This window comes from Echeneis naucrates, chromosome 4, assembly GCF_900963305.1.
Source record: "Echeneis naucrates chromosome 4, fEcheNa1.1, whole genome shotgun sequence".
NCBI classification, from domain to species: Eukaryota; Metazoa; Chordata; class Actinopteri; order Carangiformes; family Echeneidae; genus Echeneis; species Echeneis naucrates.
In genome coordinates, this window is record NC_042514.1 from 22376787 (window position 1) to 22396725 (window position 19939).

Genomic DNA, 19939 nt, shown 5'->3' on the forward strand with positions numbered 1-19939 from the left:
GATGTGTTGATTTGTTTTAATGCTGTTTTTCACAAAGCCAAGTTTAGAGACTGCCCACCCCCAGTAAATGTGGTAAAAAAAAACAAAAAACAGGGATCTCTGACTCTGGGTCCATTTTGAAGTGAAGGACTGTGGGACAGTGGGGGTTTTAATGCTTTGTCCAGCATTTTCCCACTTTTGGGAAGGGCATGGTGCAATTACAGTGCCTTAAAAAAAACACCTGTCCGTCGATTGTCTCTCCTTCACTCTCGGTGGTCCTCAACATAAGGAATACCTCACTGAATATCTGCCTTCTGAGTGTCAAATACTGCAGCCTTGAAATGAATGTGGCTCTAGCTACAGCAGCTGTAATTGCTTTGGATATACAAAAAAAATATCTGAATGCAATACAGTAAAACTAAAAAAATCAAAACAGCAGCAAAGCTCTCAAAAGTACGGCTGCTCCACTGCTCCAAAAGTAAACTAAGCAAGTGTGAACTGTTTGACTAAGAGTTTGTGTATTTATAGTAGCTCTGCTGTGGAGACCTCAGATTTTATTACTGGTTCAAATAGGTTTTGTGTTGTGCTCCATTATTTAAAAATTGAACTTTTTGATTTCGAGTAACAATGGAGTTGCCCTCTTTTCAGACTGTGATAGTGTGAATAAGTTGGACACGGCGACACAATTAAAGAAATCTTACTTAAAATCGCATATTGCTTCAGTTTATACAGAAAGTGTCAGGATGCAAAAATCAATGTCAACTAAATAATTTTTCCCTACAGTAAAATAAAAAAACAAACAAACAAACAAAAAAACCCCAAGTCATATAGGCTTTGCTCGGCAATAGAAACAGCTACAATCAGCTTTCCCATTCACGCCAAATGAATGCATTTCACCTGCTCGGATGCACAGCAACAGTCAATGTGCTAATTTGAATGTTTTATCCTGTAAACAGGTTTCTTACTTCCTTTTTGTTGTGCTGTTAAATCAGGATCACCACAGCAGACTGTGGGCTGCAGCGCTACCTTTTAAAAACACTCAATCGCAGCTCAAAGCGTCTTACATGGAGGCTTTGAGATTTATAGGAGCTCTGACTCCATCTGCCACTGTAAAAAGAGTCAACTGTCCTTTTAGCCTGTCCCAAGAAACCCACTTATACCTGCTAACCTTGTAAAAAGGTAATAAGCTGTGATGCAACCAGTCCCGTGTTTGCCAAAGGGAAACAATAATGCAAAGAATAACAACTTGGTGTCTCGAAGTTGCCAAGTGGATCCATTCCACTCCTGTGAAGCCGAGCGAACTTCATCTTATGCAAAAAAAAAAAAAAAGCAGAGTATTTAAGACTCAGAAGACAGACAAGTGTCTGCATTATTCTGGGGTGTCCACACGCTGCCCTACAGTGTTGGGAAACAGTTTGGTTGGATAAGTCTGTCCTCCTGCCTCTTCATCTGTGCCCCACTTCCCCCTCCCCTGTGTGTCCAAGCTGTAGCTCTGACCAACCTTCCCAGTGTACCCTGTCCACCACAGAGCCGAGGTCCTGTGGTCCTACATGCGTTTAACCGCCCCACCCCACCCATCCAGAACGTTGCCCTTGTGTCTCTGTGCCTAATCCTGGCCCTGCTCCCTGCCCCCTATCCCCGCCAATCCCTGCTCACCTCTGATCCTCTTCCTGTCAGGGGTGCAACCTGGTGTACTTGTTAAAACAGGGCGAGCCGGTGTGACCGTCTTCTTCCTCACGCAGGTGACAGTTACCCTTATGCTTCAAGCACAAGCACTTATAGCACTTTAGCTGTGCCACTACTCGTCAGTGCATGCAGTTAAAGACAATTGGACCTATCTCCATCCGCATTACTTTCCTTCGAGGTAATGCTAGATGAAACAGTGTGATACTGTAAGAAACCAATAGTAACCCAAGAGGAAAAGAAAAACTAAGCTACACCAGGACTTCTGACAGTAAATTTAGCGAACACCCCTCAGAAATGTTCCATTCAATGCAACTATTTTCTTTTTGTTGTTGTTGTTGTTATTGTTGTTGTTGTTGTTGTTTTTGTTTCTTTGAAAAAAATGCTGTGTATGATCGTATGCCAACAAATCTCCACAAGGTGGACACAGCACCAAATATGCATTCACACAAGTGGTAGGGGGTCTGGAGGAGTAGGCGTGGCCCTCCCCGAGGAGCTTCCTGGCCGATGCGCTCCCACATCCTGTGTAAAGACTTGAAAAGTGGAGAGAGCGCCGAGAAAAATGCTCTCCCTGTAGCTCCGTAGCACAAGAAACGGCTGTAAACTTACTTTAATAGACAGCAACAACTTAAAAACCAGCCTGTTGGTGCTACATCCCATCGATTCAAAGACTTGATGTTAAGGGAGGAACATACATACAAATATGTTTAAGCTATTCCCTCCTTGATGTTTGTAAGTGTGTCTTTATATATATATATATATATATATATATATATATATATGTATATATATATATACATATATAGATATATAATTAATATTATTTTCTGGCCAGCTATTTGTCTGACTAGACATCATGTACAGTACTAAAAATTATTTATCTAAGAAAGAATTATAAGCTGATCCAAACTAGGTTTTCTGATGAACAATTCAGTGACTCGCCGATTGCACAGTAAAGTCTATAAGATTCAGTGTATTTTGGGGAATATAATCACTAATGAATGTTATATTTTTTTAAATGAACTTTTTCCTTCTGTTGCTCAGCAGTGTCATTTGTAAGCTCCGTGCCCAGCAGGCGAGACCCAGCCTCGGGCAGAACCGTAGTCAGTCGAGCTGATCAGGTCTCCTCTTGTCATCTTAGTTTGCTGCCACTGAAGGCGAGTGAACGCTTCACCTCTCACTGAAGTCACTTCTTCTCTCCATGCACACCCAGCCATCCCAGCCTCAGTCTGTTAGTGCAGAGCCAGTTTTACACTCGCATTTTAATGTCACTAGTTATTTTTCCCTGTTGGTCACAATAAGAGTCTCTCTGTTCACGGGTAAATGTGTTTTTATTTTTTTATTTTAACTTTATCCTTCAAAAAGTTATTTTGATTCAAGCTTTTCGTGATACTAAACTAAAAATCAAATCGAGAAATGGAATGACTTTGATTCAAGATATAATTTGTATTTAATGTCTTTTTTTAAATAAAAAGTGAACACAATTTAAGATTCGGGCTCCGAAGTTTGTTTTTGCCTTCTTTGCTGTGATGTAGTTTTCATCATCATCATCATCATCATCACCACCACCAGCAGCAGCAGCTAATAATACGACTGAGTCCTCTCATCAGGCAATCAACACATCTAAAAGTCCTTGAATGCAATCAGGCTCCCGTCAGTCTTGGAATGTTTCAATAAGTATAAAGCGCAGGTTCAATTTGTATAGAATAAAAATAAATCTGCTGGTGCCAGGGAGGCTGGCAGTGGGCACGAGAGGTTGAGGCAAATTCCTGTGCCCGACCAAGGCAAACACAGAGCAGGTCAAAAGGCAGCGCAGGCCTGCGTGTCTAAAGTTAGACAAGGACCTGCACTTGGGATCACCGTGATAACACTCTACACAAACACAACGCAAATAGAAAATCTGGCTCTGGACTACGCACATATACATTCACAATCACATCCTGATGAAACTGTTGTGATCCCACCTTTTGCCACCCGTGGATTAAACAACCTTTCCTGACGTGGAAGACAAGCCAGGGGCACATAGCTGAGGTTAATGTTTTTATTAAATATATCACCTTTTTTCTTACATTACATCTCAATTACAAAAGTGTACATACACACGAGTGAGCAGTTGGTCACTTTGGAATAGACTCACATTAACAGTAATTGCCTCTCCAACAGCAGCATGTAGATAGAGCAGAGCGCGTAATGGTTCACTGCGGGACTCGCTCTTTGTGGTCACGTGTTCTTGGTCAGAGAGAACGGCAACGTATAAAGTCAAACAGCAAGTCTTTTCTTTGACAGATATATCAACACAACTGACAGCAGACACATACATTTTGGAGGTAGGTAAATGTAGAAATACCCGTCTGAGAGGCAGCGCAGGGAGGCACCTCCTGTCATGCTATCTGCAACCCCATGGAACCATGGGAAATGTTTTTGAGACTGCTTCAGGATTTTCCGACTGAGAGTTTCACGTTCACTGACAAGCTCTGATCATGCGTGGCATCAGAAAACAAAAAGACAATAGCAAAAACAAAGACAAAATAATAGTATAATGAATCATAAAAGCAACATTTGGTCAGTCAGTGCTTTGTCCGTGTTTGGTTTGTCCCAACTAAAAATCCATAAAGCTCCGTAAGGGTGGAGCGCGCTCAACTCAACAGTGGAGTTACTAAGGGCCAAGATACATATATACACTTTATACACTAGCAAATAATAACAACAACAACAACAACAATAATAATAATAATAATAATAACAATAATAATAATAATAATAATAATAATGAAAAATATATAAATACTCGTGAAATAATTACAAATAACAAAAAATGCAGTAAATTTGAAATAAATAAGGCTGAAAAGTAGAAGTAAATACATCAATATTAAAATCTCCATTTTAGACGAACAAAAATAGATTTTTTTTTCTCTTTGGGACGGGTGTTTGAAGGAGGAAGGGATGCGAGGGCAAAGGAGGGTGGGGACCCACATTTCCGCAATAACAGTGTACCTGAATTAAACACCACCATGGACAAAAAACAATAAATAAACAGCTATCAAAAGGGGAGAATCAGTGGTTTGTTTGTTACTTTGTTTTTTTTTTTTCAATTTCTTCTTCTTCTTCCTCTTCTTCCCCTTCTTCTTCTTCGAAGGTGTGTGTTTCTTGGTGACATCTGCATCAGTGGTTGATTCCTTCAGGGGCACTCAGACTCTGCAGGAAGGTCGCTTGAACTTAAAATCTTCTTGCCGTTCCAGGAGTTCACACACCAGCATCGACCCCTCTGTCCATCCAGGGAGGATTCGCACTACAGATGGGAAGAAGCAATCATTTAATTTAACTGCTTCCATTTACACTGCGGTTCAAGAGACACACATGTGCAATCATGCACTGCCTGGGCTGACGTCATGCTCAAACAAAACACATTCTGAGATGCTGAACACATCCCTGCCTGCAAAACACACACAAGCACAAAATGTTTTTCAAGCTGTGGCTGAGATAATGTTGGCTACACACTCTCACAGCTTTTTCATACTTAATGGAGTCACATGAACCAAATCCAACACGCACACACACACGGACATAGACACATACACACAGACATAGACACGCACACTCACACACACAAGCATGTGTTGCTCGAGGTACCAACCTGTTTGGGTTTGTAAAGCCCGTGTTTGTCACAGTTAGGCAGGTAGAACCTGGTTAACTTGTCTCCTAGTTTCTGCTGGGACTTGGCGATCTTGTCCAGGGCCCTCTGCAATTCCAGATGACAGGGTCCCTGCGGAGAGACACACGGGAGACAAGGGGGTTATCGCTGGGCTCTGGATCTGCGCTGGATCGGCAATGGACTCAGCAATGGTTCTGAAGTGGGCCGGCTTCAAAGTGCCCTATAAAACTTCTAATGAAAAGCATCTCTACTTTGTGTCCGTCCTTACTTAAAACAGCACACGGGCTCCACCTCGTGGCATGTCGGTCCTTTCCTCTGAGTGCCCCCCCCCCCACCCCCAAACCCACCCTCGACATATACACACACACACACACACACACACTCCCTGAGGAAAACTTTTAGCAACATATTGCGCCGAGGATTTCAGCACAATTCACACAGTGATGACGATGCGGTGTCTCACCTGCTCCACCAGCTTCTTGCGGATGGCGATGAGTTTGGCTTTCATGCTCTCCTGAGCGTCAGCCGCAGCTCTCGGGTCGTAGGGCTTAGTGTGGCCGGGGAGGTAGTGGCTGGAGCCGGGGTCCGAGACGATGGCAGCGTTCTCCATCTCCGCCTCTGGCTCTCCCTGATCTGGAGGAGGGAGACGGGTGCATGTGAAGTGAGGCTGACTGGATGTGAGTGGGGAAAAAGACTCCAGGTTTCATAGTGTTTGTTGGATGGGGTAAAAGCAGATGCATTAATATGGAGGCCTACCTTGAGTTGGGGGCTCGGGGGTCGGCTGTGACTGGGGAGTCTGCGTGCACACAGCTTGTCCCTGGGTGAGGGCGTGCAGCGGCCGTGGGTCGCCGAGTCTCGGGATGCACCTCAGTCCGGTGCCGCACGGCGCCGTGTAGATCCCGCATAGCTCCCCAGCCTTCAGGGCGCAGGCGAAGCAGCATCCACAGCCCGGCCCCCGCAGCACCTCCGCGCATCCGGGACCGCCGGACACCGCCGGACACTGGCTCATCCTCTCCGGAGTGCACGGGGCGCACCGGATCGGCTCTGGCCCCGGCACCGGGGACCCCAGAGTCCCTGTGGCCAGCACGGAGCACACTGCTGCCACCACGACGTGCTGCACATATAATCCACCCGTGGCAAACATAGTGAGCTGGATACTAAATATGGAATATAAAACGCAGAGCAAAGTGGAGACAGTTATCAAAGGAAGACGCCGGATTCCTACGGTTTTCGCTCAGTTGTTTCTTTCGTTTGATTTTGGGAAAATGTCTAACTGTGCCTTGCGCGCAGCCGTATTTATAGCTGGGTCTTCAGTGAGTGTTTGACGCAACAGCGTTATGAATGATTTCTGAAAAGAAGGTGTAATGATTCGACGGGCTCTGATTGGCCCGCCGGTGTCCGGTCATGCAGCTCATCTGAATACAACAATCACCCCAATATTTATTTTGGAACAGGCACGTATCGTTGGCTGGTGACGACACCAGCGTTTGATGTTGCGACCCAGACTTCCCCTCTTCATTTTCGCACCCGGGTGCCACACCAAACTGTACGCTACATTTACACAAACCAGCATCAACACACATGCCGCAGTCTTTGTTTATTTGGGATAAATCAGAAAAAGCTGGCACTTGAATGGATTTCAGGGCTGAAGCAGCTCCTTGTTTTCTTTTGCGCTGACACAACCGAGTTTCCCTCTTAACAAACAACGCTGTCTATTCATGAGTGTTTTCCATTAATTGCTCTGTGCGAACTTCTTACACAACTTTGTGTGTGTGTGTTTGGGGGGGTGGGGGGCGTAATAATGAGCGCAAATTACGCTGCGCCCACGCAGCGCGCAGGGAGCGTGGGCACAGCAGAGACAGAGGCGGCGGCCCCGATTAGACAAGAGAAATGATCAGTCCGCCACACAGGGACAATAAACCCAAGTTTCAGAAATAGCTGCGAAAAGAGGGGGTCGCCAGAGTGCCAGTGAGTCACCGGCTCTGCGCTTTGTGGCCGCTATCTGTGCCTCTTTGGCGCACGCACTGAGCCGGCTTTGGGTTTCACACAGGAGATGTCCCGTTGTAATCGCCAGTTTCCTGGAACAATGAGAGAGCCGGGCTTTGAATGGGAGCCGCGCTGACATGACCACAGACACGTCCCTCTCATCGCAGAGCTCTCTGGGGGCTTTGATGGTCCCACGGTGGGCGACGTGCACGTTTTTTACGGCCCGCCGCGAGGCATTTGGTGACCTGTTACTGCTGACCCCGGGCTGCATGTGATAATGTCCCCTCCATTCACAAAAGCACTAAAAAAAGGCTCGGACAAATCTGATCTCAGTAAATGCCAGCGTACCCTTTCACCCCGCCAGCCACCCATTTTCACTCGGGACTTTTTCTGATGCAATGGGTTGCATCAATGTGATCGGCTCCACGCAAGTGCCTGATAGGATTGCATCATCCGTCAACCGTCGTTAACAGTCACATTCACGCGACGTTTGTATTTGTCAAAGTTAAATAAATAAAGCTTTTAGTGTAATCTGATGTGGCGTGAGAGCGTTTTCTTGGGGTGGGTTGTAATACATGCTGGGGAGAGCTGTAACAATTAGACAAAAGAAGCAAAAACAGACCACACCACGGAATATGCGTCGAAACAGCTGTATTGAAACAACAACAACAAAAATAATCCTGAAAATTGCCCTTCTCTATGACTGACCATAACTCAAACACACTCTCTATTTAACTCAGGAGAGTGTGTGTTTGTGTGTGTAAATGAGTCTACTAGAACAAACTTTCATAACAGTATGAATGTTTAATGAATGCTACAGAGCACCTGTATGAAAAACACACTTCCTTTGGCTACGAGCTCTATCTGCTCAGTGTTACAGGGCAGATTCCATGTTCCTTTGCTGCTAATCTGACTGAAGATATTTCCTTTAAATGTCAGCAAGCACACCTCTCAGTCTTTCTTTTCCACTGTCCAGGCATGCTGTAAAATGATTCAAATCAAAGAAGTGATTTTAGTTTAAGGGGAGGGTTTTTACACCTTATAAATATATGTTATAACCCATCCCACCCCTGTCAGCCATTGTTTAGCTAACTGTACTGGCACAGTGGTTTGAAATTAGCGGGCCTTATGCCTTATCTACTGTCAGTCACATGATTTTATCTGCAATTGTGCAAATACAACCACCATGTGAGATTGGGGATGAAGTGGGGAAATGCTGAAATGATCAAATGAACCCTATCTCTTTCCTAACTTGTGGAATTGGCAGTGTTGCAGCTCCTCCCATGTCAAAACCATACCTGGCATCCCCTACAGTTAAACTGGCTGCATCCTGAGAAGCTGTGAGAGCAGAATGCAGATTTGGGGTTAAAGCATTAGGACTGAAGATAGTTTCATGATGTAACACCCCAAAATCACAAGAGTTGCTTTCAAATATATTTTGCTTTTGGTGTAAATTCTCTATAGACTGTCCTTACTAAAACATCAGAATTGTCATCATAACACACAAATTTAGTGAAGAAAAATGGAATATTCGCAGTGCAATATAATGAAATAAAAATACAATTAAAATTCTCAAGGAAAGTTCCTGTCAAAAATACTGTTGCATAAGGAAAACCTTTATTTTAACTAATAACTAGTATCTAAAGCAATGAAGTAGAAGTACAAAGGTACAGAATGTAAATGCTCTAGTGTGGTGAAGCACTGTACTTAAGTAAATTCATTTGTTTACATTCCAGTATTTGTCAGATTCATCTCTTAGTACTTTGCAGTTTTGCTTAAATAAAATCTGAGTGCAGGACTTTTACTTAAATCATCATGGAGCACTTTCACACAGTTTCTATTGCTATAAGAATTAGTGCGTTTCTAGAACCTTAAAATATAAAAAAATCCAGATGTTTTTCTACCTTCCATTCCATCCAATGTGAATATTTAGTGTACGTACATATTACAATTAAGATTAAGCTCTGTGGGTTTGAAGAAAATTTGGCCACACATCACAAGTTTGTGACGTCTGTGGGTCGATGACGGGAAGAGAAAACATGACATGTCCAAGACAGGATGTCCAAATGGTTTTCTCGCTCTCACTGGACAGGAAGTCCGTGAGTGCACAACTGAACGGCCACATTCCCATCATGAGCAGTTTACACTGACAGAAAGCTGATCTCTTAGCCTCAGTACATTTGTGTGCTCTTTCACGTTCCCAAAATTCTCCACTGCATTTTCAGTTACATCCTTTATTCAATAGTTTTTTTTTCTGTTTAGATTAGTTTTCTTTTGTGACAGTTACCTGAAGTGACGGTGCAGATGATGATTTCACATGAATATTAAATGAACCTGACCGCTTACAACACTGAAGCTTGCCTTCATCTGGCTTGAATGGAAGCTATTAGCAGAGTTTTCAATTAAATGTTGTCACCTTTTTCAGGAAATGGCAGGTGGCTGTAAAGGATGATCAGCAGGTTGATTCCAATTCCATGGTTCTTCTTGTTGATATTCCTAAACGAATGAAAGGGTGGACGGTAGATCCGGGAAGGCTGGACATGCTAAATGTGATTAGTGTTTCATTGCGATATCACAAAGTTCCATAAGTCTTGACAGCTCGTTTTAAGGCTCAGTTTTGGAATACAGACTGTGAGTGTTTCTCTGTGGACTAAGACTTTTCATACTTTCACTGTATTAGCATAAAACCTAGACCTGGGGACCACACGGAGGTCTTCGTTTAGACTGGAAGAGTTAGTTTTTACATTGCAGAGGAACAGGACCCTTGTGTTATTGGCTCACAAAACTGCTACAGTTCAGATGCTTTTCCTTTTATTAAGGAAAAGTATTAACAGAGAAAAAAAAATTATGCAAAAAAAAAAAAAAGAACAATGGCTTTGTTTTTCACCTCTAAATAGCCGTTCAACTACTGCTACTGTCTGTAAATCCGCTAAAAATGTAAAGTCTTAAAATCAGGGTCACATGTGTCCCAACATTCATGCAGTGTGTTTGGCTCAGCATGTCCTCGGCTGAACTGTGACTCGGGGATGACGCCTGCAGTCTGGATCCTTGTGGGGGAATGCAAACTTTTCAGGGCAGCTGGGAACAGGATCGGGCGGCTGCGTGACAGGACATTTATCCTCATTTCACCCATTTTTTTATGGATTCTGCTGCTGAAGCCAACTCATAAAAACCAAAATACTTCTCATGAGCCTCCAATGGTCTGTGAAGCCTGATGTCTTATGTCATGGTTTTGAGTTTCAAGCCATTTGTTCAGTCATTCAATCCACTTGTTTGCGTGTAAATGATGTAAATGTAATGTCATTTCATGCCTTTCCTGCTGGTAGGATCACCTGACCTGCTTGTCCTCCACTCAACTGCTCATTTTCCCTTTTTTCCTGCATGAACTCCTATTGATGCTTGCTCTGTGCCATATGTGATCTCTAGCACTTTGTTTTTATCGTGACTATATTTTTGAGCATGCCCTTGATTTGTTGACCATTTTATCTATGCTGTTTTGAATCCTTGTTTTAGACTCTTCTGATTTACATCTGGCTGCCCAGGACTTCTTCTTGAGAACCACAACGGCCTTCTGTGGCTGCTGCGGTAAAGCAGTATTTTTTGGTATCGTCTTTATAATTAGCAGGTTGATGTAAAGAAGAAGAGGCACAAGGGATTAAAACATCATGGTGGGGCCATGTGGGTTGTCTGACAGGTGGTGTGAGGATTTTTCCACTACAGAGTGGTCAGCAGAGTTATCTCAGGTCAGGGACAGACCTACTTTTTCAAAAACACATACGCACAGCAGGATTGATCAGAGCAAAGAGACCCCGCCTACTATCCCACAAATCCCCCATACTGCTGCTGTGGAGCTTGTGTTTGGGAAAGCAATGATGGGGGGGGGTTCCCATCTCTTTCAGATGTCACATGATGGAGATCAAACAGCGCTTGACATTGAACGTCCCAAGATTGGAATGTTTACATTTGACAAGAGCACAGGGAAAAACATTTCTGTTGTCTCAGCAGCCACTCATGCACAAACACAATTGTACGCACACAGACACACACCTTCCAAGATCCATTTATGGTGATTTAACACTTTCCCTTTGGAGGGCGTCAAAAGGAATGTATCTGCAACAGATGAGCTCAGAAAAATCTGGTTGTTTGAGATCACACCTACAGAAAGAATGCACACCTGGTCCATGGGGTTTGGGTCCAGAGACCACGCTGGTCTTCATCATGTGAAAGTCCTGTTCTAATGTTGTGGCTCATTATCTTCCTGATAGAGTAGCCCTGACCAACCAGTCCGACCTCCTTTGTCACTTGCCCTTTTTCTCACCATTTTGACAGCAACATACAGAATGACTTCCTGCAGTGCAGCGTTGTCCTAATGATCAGTGGCTGTAGTAATGAGGTCTATTACAACACTGCTTTTGTACAGGGGATGTGTGAATCATCAAACTGCAGGCACTGTTCACACTAACTGCCAAGATTTCATTTACTTCATCTATGGCAGGAAAGCCAAGTGGTCTTCCCTGGAATGCTTCTAAAACTGATTAAATTTGTCAGCCTTTGGTGGCTAAAACCATTTTGTATAATTTACACCATTATTATTTAGGGAAGGTTATCATTTAATGCAGCATGGCTGGCATAGCACTGTCGCCTCACAGGAAGAAGGTTGTGGGTTCGATTCCTGGGCCTGGGGACTTTTTATGTGGAATTTTCATGTTCTGCATGGGTTTCCTCCGGGTACTTCAGTCCAAGTCAAATGCTGTAGGCATGAGCGTGAGTGGTTGTCTCTGTATCTCTATGTGTTGGCCCTGTGTTGGACTGGCGACCTGTCCAGAGTGTACCCCACTCTTCCCTGAAACACTTGCTACAATTGGTTCTAGCCTCTGTGACTCTTATGGATAAGTGGAAGAAAATGATAGGGGTTATCTTTTACATTTTAAGGTTTTTCCTCTCAAATTTAAACGTCCAATGAAAACTGGAATAATAAGACTTCCACAAGTTTTGACTGGTAACATAATAAAAATATATAATGAGGCATAATAATTTAATTTCAACGTGTTATATGATCTGCTTTAGCAGGAGTTACCATCAATATGTTTCCTCAAGGTTGAACTTTGATCCACAGCATCTATAAATTCATTCATCACAGAAATCCCTGTAATAACCACTTACCCTCTACAAGGTTGAGCAATGCAAGTCCATTTAAAACTGCAGATTTGATTGGTTACTGGCACAAAAAACCTCTCCTGATTAATGACACACTAACATTTACAAGCCTGAAGATTTATTACCAATTGAGAAACTCTTGAGTCTTAATAATCACTTGTCCTCTTTCCAATGAGTCATAAGGTTGGCAGTTAGAAATGAATTAGCATGCGTACAAATGCTAGCTAGTAAATCATAAATGGAATTTGGTTGATTAGCTAAAAGCTTAAAGGGGCAACTGGCAAGTTTTTTAGGGGTTTGGAATATGAAGTTGGCATTTGGCCATGCATGTTTCATGTTGAACAGTTCGCCTTGCAGTTTTATTTTAACACTTCTACATTGTCACGTGTGAGCTATCCTCCTGTTGTTGATGTCTAGCGGTGACTATTTAAAGGTGATGAACTGGTAAAGATGGAGACTAATCTCTTTGAGTGAACCAGGGTTCCTCTCTGATCCCAGGACATGGAGCTGACGTTGTCTGGTTAACCAGTGTCCTCTCCCAGAGCTGAGAATCAACAGCTAGGAATGTGATGTGAGGGGGTACAATGATGTTAATCCCCAGCAAAGTTGTTCTTTTTCTTCTCCTCTGCTTCTCACAAGATTTCCTTAATCGGATAATCCATGTCCTATTAAACAGGCAGTGTCGATCATAGATTGAGGTCTGGGAGAAAAACATTGAAACAGAGCCGGGGTCATTCATGGTAGCATAGTCTTGGGCCACTCTCACCATTTTAATGTTGTGAATGAGGAAATGGATTTATTCATTAGACCCAAGTGTCTTGGCATGTAGCATGATGGTTCGTGTCTGTGCGTGTGTGTGTGTGTCTATGTTTTGATGTGCTTCAGAGTGAGTGTATATGTTTGTGAGCTTGTGATTGTACACTTGTGTGTGGGAAACCCAGGAAATCCAGGCTCCCATGCGCCAGCATCCATTGTGTTTAGTTTCCTCCTCTCTCTCTCTCCCTCTCTGTGTGTGTGTGTGTGTAAGTGTGTAGTTGCTGCGCTTCCATCTCTTCGTTGTGGCTCTAATGAGAAGTAGGAGGAAGTCCGAGCCAGAGGAGTGTATTTGGCAAATTGAGCTGGAAACAGTCTCATGAATGGGTCAGAGGAGCTGTGTTTGGTGGGATTTACCATTATTATGCTTGCATACAAGAAAGTGAAGTTTTCCATCCAAGCTCAGTGTTACTATTTTCACCCTCCACCCCTCGCTCCCATTAAATCTGTGTCAGTAGATCCGTCCTCCCATCACAATGGAACAGCCTGTCCAGAACATCCAGATCAAACGAGTCGCAGCAGTAAATACGGATCATGAGCTGCAGTGGCCACTCTTAAGACGTTGACTGTGTTGACTCTCTTTGGTTCCACTTTTCCTCACTCTCATCTTTTATGTCCCCATGAAGGACAAATAAATGCGTAGCGCAGAATTCTAGCTGCAAGTGCTGTAACTTCTATACCAGGAGCAATTGTCTGCTGGAAGCTGGAAAGCTGGAAAGAAACTATCTCACCACATTCAAAGGTACGTGGGTTTTTGTCTGTTTCAAATGGCAAAACAAAATGAGGGAGGGGCAGATGTGTAGACCAAGGGCACACTTTCATCCTCACTGTGTTGCACTTGATCATTTATATGCACAATGAACAAAATGTGTCTTTCATGACATTCTGCACAAATGAAAAGGCAGAAACTGCAGAGATCCTTTGCAGAGACCATCCCCAAACAAATCAGAAAAATGTATTTTGTGATTTTGGTGACAGAACGTCCCAGCTATGAATGTCCAAAGGTCACCTGCCTGTCCTCCAGGTCTGCTTTTCATAGGGTGTTTTGTTGGTTTACGTGAGGTGACTGTCATACACCCCGTTTTGGAGGTTATTATGACCTTTTCTGCATGATCTAAGGTGTTCCCTCTCAGCTCATCGCATTCCATCTGTATGGATGTTCAGAATGATACAAACATGCAGGAGCGGTAGGAGAAGGTTAGAAAGGGTCACTGCCATTCTTACACAACACGGAGTTCATTGACCCTGTGTGTATCTGAGCTGATGAGCTCAGTACATTATGTACTGAGGAATAGAGGAATAGAATAACACTCCTTGATGAGAAACAATTGAGAGGGAGGATGTTTTCTCTTTGTTAATCAGAAAAGAGAAAATTTTTGTTTTGCTCTAGTTGGGGATCTCTAGGAAATGTTTTGTTTCAAAATCTTGCAGGGGCTCCATAATGAAACAACACTGGAAGAACATTTTGAGTTTTGCACTATAAAAGCACTGCAGTTGGGCGTGATTAAACCTTAAAAAAAAAAAAAAAACAATCCTTTAGGATGAATCATGTGTTATAACTCAAACTGTGCTCCACATTTGGCAGTGTGAAGGTCCCAGGAGACAAAAATTGGAGCAAGTAGCCTGAACCTTTGCAATGTGTATCATCTGGATGCTCACCGAGTCTCAGTGTACTGCACTGTCTCAGCGTTATGAGCGTACTGAGTTACTTTCTGCCAGACAATGAATCCATTCTTCTCATGTTTTCATGCAGTGTCTTGTGGTTACCATGAGAAATAAAGTGCAAGAGCAATGCAGGTCAAAGGAGAAGTGTGCCAAAAGCTCTCTCGAGGTGGATTTACTTGGATTTACTAATTTAAGATAGTGTTAAAAAATATGAGAGCGTCCACGATGAGCCACATGGTGTATATTTTGTGATTGGTGCACGCAAGGCTTTGCTTTGCTGCAAGGGAGAGGCCATATATGGACACTGATTAACAAGGTCATCTCTACTTTTTCTTTGAAAGAAGGTGGATGTTGCTGTTTATGTGTGATCATAGAGCACAAGACATGTAGTCACCAACCTTCTGTATGTATGCAGTGCAAGTGTGAGCTGAGATCAGGTGCAGCTTAGGTCCCTGTGACCCGGAAATGGAAAAACGGTAGAAGATGGATGGATGGAAGTAAGAACGCTCTGTCAGGACCATTTTAATTTGTGTGCTGCTGTTTCCTAAAATGTTTTTTGAGCATTCAAAGGTGGAGTGAAGGTTTCTTAATGTTTTGGCAGGAAAATACTGAAATTTAAAGGGGCAGTTATGAACTCTCTCCAGAAAATGGCATTAACAGGTTTATACTCGATAAATAATGGTGGGAAAAACCTTCATCTGTAGGTCAATTTTTGATTTCAGAATGGTGAGGTTTCCAAAGCTTTTCACCCATTTTAATCAGTTCAAAGATGGTAACAGCAACATGTTAACCAATGATCTTCCCAGGCAAGCTGAGGCCAATGTCTGAAGAAATAATCAATGAAATATCTTAATGATTAACTACTAATTAAGACCTTGGTCACTTTGGGAATAAAAATAAACTCTATTCAACAGATCTTATTGCAACTTCTAAAATTTGTGTTGTGAAAACTTTGGGAGGTCAGTTTGCACAATTGGCAGCAAGGAAGTCCTTAACCCCACACCCCAGTTACAAACAGAGATACAGAGATACACAAGCATACTCACAAAATAAATATAACAGTGAAGACACAACATTACACAAAAGCGCACACACCCTTTGGAGATGGGTTGTTGTTATCCTCACAGATCATAGTTGGGTTTACAATAAGGTATGATATTACACACAGAGTCATTGGGTAAGCAACACGAGGGAAGTGGCAGGGGGCCAGTAAAATTAACTCAGCAGGGTATCCCAGTCACTGCCCCAATCGCCCCTTGAACACTGAACCTTGCCACACTAAAGCTGCAAACAAAGGCCAAAATGACCCATTTTCACCCACTTATATCAGAGTGTGTGAATGTTTACATTGGCACTGCCAAGCCGTTATCAACAGAAAATGGATTATTGACATCCTCTTTAGTGATTGCGGTATCAATGACCACAAACCACATGGCAACATGGGTGTGTGTTGGTTTATCATCCACTTGTTGAAAAACACAACCTCGATGGCGCTATGTCAGCGTATGATCCTGTTGTCTTACCATGACCATTTGTCACATGCTACAGCACTTCCAGCTGCTTTACTACGTACGCACACACACGCACGCACACACACACACACACACACACACTTTCATATCACTGATGAATGTTTGGAAGTTGGTTCTTCCTGCGACAGGACTTGAAACATCCCACCACACTCAGCTCCACACACAAACAGACACAATGATAAGGCCCCACGTTTGTTTTGCTTTCTTTTTCCTCTGTACCCCCCTGTTTATTTGTCAGACTGTGCAAAGAGAGGGTGAGCGAGGGAAGACACCTTTCTCACACTTTTATCTGAGTCTAACTCGGCGTCTCACACTCAGAGAGACTGATCCCATCAGAAAATGACAATTAAACTAACCATTTTTCTCTTTGTTATATTACATGATAAATGTACAGGTTCTACTAAAGTTAGATGCAACCAGCTGGTGCAACAGTGGCAAGACTTGGCAAGACTGGAAGATAAACAACTAATGTTGCCTTTATCGCAACAGCAAAATGAACACATGTCTCCCTGAACATGGAATTCAGGGGTTTTCCTTTGGGTTACTGCTGCTGTGCAGATACCACATGGAGACCACAAGACCTGTACTTAGGTCAATTAGAGATGCCTGTGATTATTTCAACATGAACTAAGTTGGAAATGCTCATCAGGCCTTCAGTCATCAATGGTTGCACCAGAGATAATAACAGGAGATCCTTGTTACGATGACAACCAACAGGATTGCTGATGCAGTTTAAAGGAGTGGCATTGAAATACATATAAGTTTCTGTATGTGCGAGAGGAAGATTTTATACATATTTTGTACACCTTCGCCACAACAGATACTGGACTCATAGTTTTTGACATTTTCCAAAAAGCACAACAAACAATAACTTGCAAATAATGCTGCAAATTCTAGAGATGCCTGTGCCTCACATGATTTATTATATATTTTTTACTCTCTATCTAATTTATCTTTGTGTTATAACATTCCTGGCAATCATTATAAGCACCAACTTCCAGGAATATGAATTATATGCTTGAGGATCTTTCTCAACAACACGTCTGGACTCCAGCTGACATTAACCCCAATGTTGCTCCAAACTTCTTACATCAGCTACTCTGTTCTTCTAGTGTTACGTAACTTTATAACTGAGTTTGATGGCCTCTCCATATGCAGTGTGTGTGTGTGTGTGTATTTTTTTTAAATGAGGACAGGAAGAGGGTACGTTTATTCCTGGAGTAACAGTCCCCCTAGGTTTATTTTTTTAATCATAATACGTCAATATCATCGTAGTGCAAACATTTAGTATAAAATATCATCTTTAAGAAAATTTACATTCACATAAAACATCTCAATAAATACATTCTCAACAAAAAAGACAAATCTCTGATCATTTATAATATATCTCTGAAAAAGACAATGTACAATAATATCTAGACAGTTGAACAATTGAAACCCATATCATACAGTATGAAAATATCCAATTTACAGGAAAAATATTGTACACAACTCCAGTTCAATGACTTTCCATCAACTGCTCAAAGTAAGTGTATAAAAATCCTCATTGTGAACCTTTTAGAATCTCAAAGTAAGCGTCTGAGCTACAATATGGACTTTAAATCTGTTTCAAATATAATAAGAAGAACAATAAGAATATTTCAATCAGGCTATAGTGTCCAAATAAATCTCTCCAAAATCACTTAAGTTACAAAACTGCCAAGGAACAGCTCAAACAGTAAAAATACAGGCATTCAACAAAAGGAAAATCTCACAACAGCTGTAGCGTCACATACAGCTCAACACAAAAAAAGTTTGATATGTTTATCAAAATAGGTTGGCACGTTTGTTTAAACCAGCTGTCGACTACAGCAGGAGCGGTGAGGAAGAGGAGAGAGAGGAAGGAACACTCCACTCCCCCGCCCACCGCCCGCCCGCCATCACTGGCTCCTTGCCTTATGTCTGAAAATATATCCTCAATAAAGGTTTGCACACCAAGCTTATCAAGAAGACACGGGTCAGAAGAGCACCTTACATTCAAGAGGACTGCTACCTTTACTGCATGCATTAGGACTACATCAAAACAGGGTCACCGTGTGTCCGTTGCTTGGGTTTGTATCAATGTTTTGTCAAAGCATGCATGTTAAGACCCACAGGCTTGCAGGCAGTGCATGCTCCAGCAGATTAGAGGAGAGTTAATGGCTGTGGTAAGCCGCACTGTGAGGAGCATGCTATAGCATAGAATAAATCATCTGGGAAGCCAGATATGGAGGTTAGGCAAACAGCAGATTTCTTTTTCTCTTCCAAAGCAGCTGTTAGTTCATAAAAATAAAAGAACAGAATATTATTGAACAATACAAAATATCTCTTCATAAACAAGCAGGCAGAGAAGAGTTTTCTTTCCTTTTTTTTTTTTTTTTATATAACTCCATGAGGAAGGCATCACATTCGCACAATACAGATTTTTTTTTCCTAAGGCATGCTTTAACTCCACAGAGGCTAGCTATGCACACTTTTGGTTACGTACACTATCAGGTGAAAATAGGATCCAGCTGGCTAGAGCATGCAAGGGGATGAATAGGCCGAGATAGGACACAAACCGCTTTATTGCTACACCTTCGACAAGGAAGAATCTGGAAGTCAAGCACCACAGGGAAACAGACAGCAAACATGACTGAAATGCAGCAGCGGCATCATGCACTTATAAGATGCTGAGCAGCACAGCTCAGGGAATCATGTGCCATTAAGAGGGTTTTTCAGCAAAAGGGGCAGAGACACATTGTATCACTGACCCGGAAATGATCGAAGGCAAAGCCCTGTTGGATTTTGGCAAGTTTACAACCACGAACTGCCATTTACAATTAAACATTTGGCTTGATCCTCTTTAAAAACATGCATCTGATGGACACCAGTGTCCCTGTAGTAAACTCATCTGAACTGGTGTCAGATAAATGAAGGATATACTTAAAAAAAAAAAAGGCAACAAACAAAATTCATTATGAGGAGCGGTCGCTAAGGCAATAGCACTGATTTGGTTTTGTACTGAGTTAAAAAGATGCTGCTAGAGGGATTTACAGATGTGTTTGAGGCTTCCATGCTACACGATTAATTGTGCATTGTACATATCATTGTACATATTTTTAATTTAATGGATTTCTTTTTGGGGGTGGGGTAGGGGGATTGACTCTGAACTCCTGGAGACATCCTTGGCCTGTGAGTGCTTACAGAGCAACGTGGCTGAAGCGCCTTGTAACCTGTTCATGAAACAAACAGGGCTGGAATGTGGAGGAAGAGTCTGTTCCTCGGATTTTTGTGTTCAGTCCAGGCCTCTCATTGGACGATAAATGTCTCAGCCTCTCAGTGCTGCAGAGAGGGAGCACCTTTTCCATTTTAGAATAATCTCTCTCTGCTGCTGCCCTTTCACCATCCATCCCATTACCCCCACTTCCTGTAATTTTCTGGCTTTCCACAGTCGCCATGGAGACAGCATCCA

General features: G+C 42.6%; 1 protein-coding gene across 2 annotated transcripts; it reads right to left on the reverse strand.

Annotated features, from left to right (window-relative positions):
• Nucleotides 1-4698: 4698 nt before the first annotated feature.
• Nucleotides 4699-6615, reverse strand: igfbp1a (insulin-like growth factor binding protein 1a). 2 transcript variants are annotated; one of them, XM_029499530.1, is made up of 4 exons: nucleotides 6104-6615; nucleotides 5778-5929; nucleotides 5297-5425; nucleotides 4699-4951 (listed from the first exon to the last, which is right to left on the reverse strand). In XM_029499530.1, the coding sequence occupies exons 1-4, from the start codon at nucleotides 6456-6458 to the stop codon at nucleotides 4841-4843; spliced, it is 747 nt and encodes a 248-aa protein (XP_029355390.1). In that variant the 5' UTR covers nucleotides 6459-6615; the 3' UTR covers nucleotides 4699-4840. The 2 variants fall into 2 exon arrangements, with proteins under 2 accessions (XP_029355390.1, XP_029355389.1); XM_029499529.1 differs by having other exon boundaries at nucleotides 5778-5947; nucleotides 6071-6615.
• Nucleotides 6616-19939: the final 13324 nt, after the last annotated feature.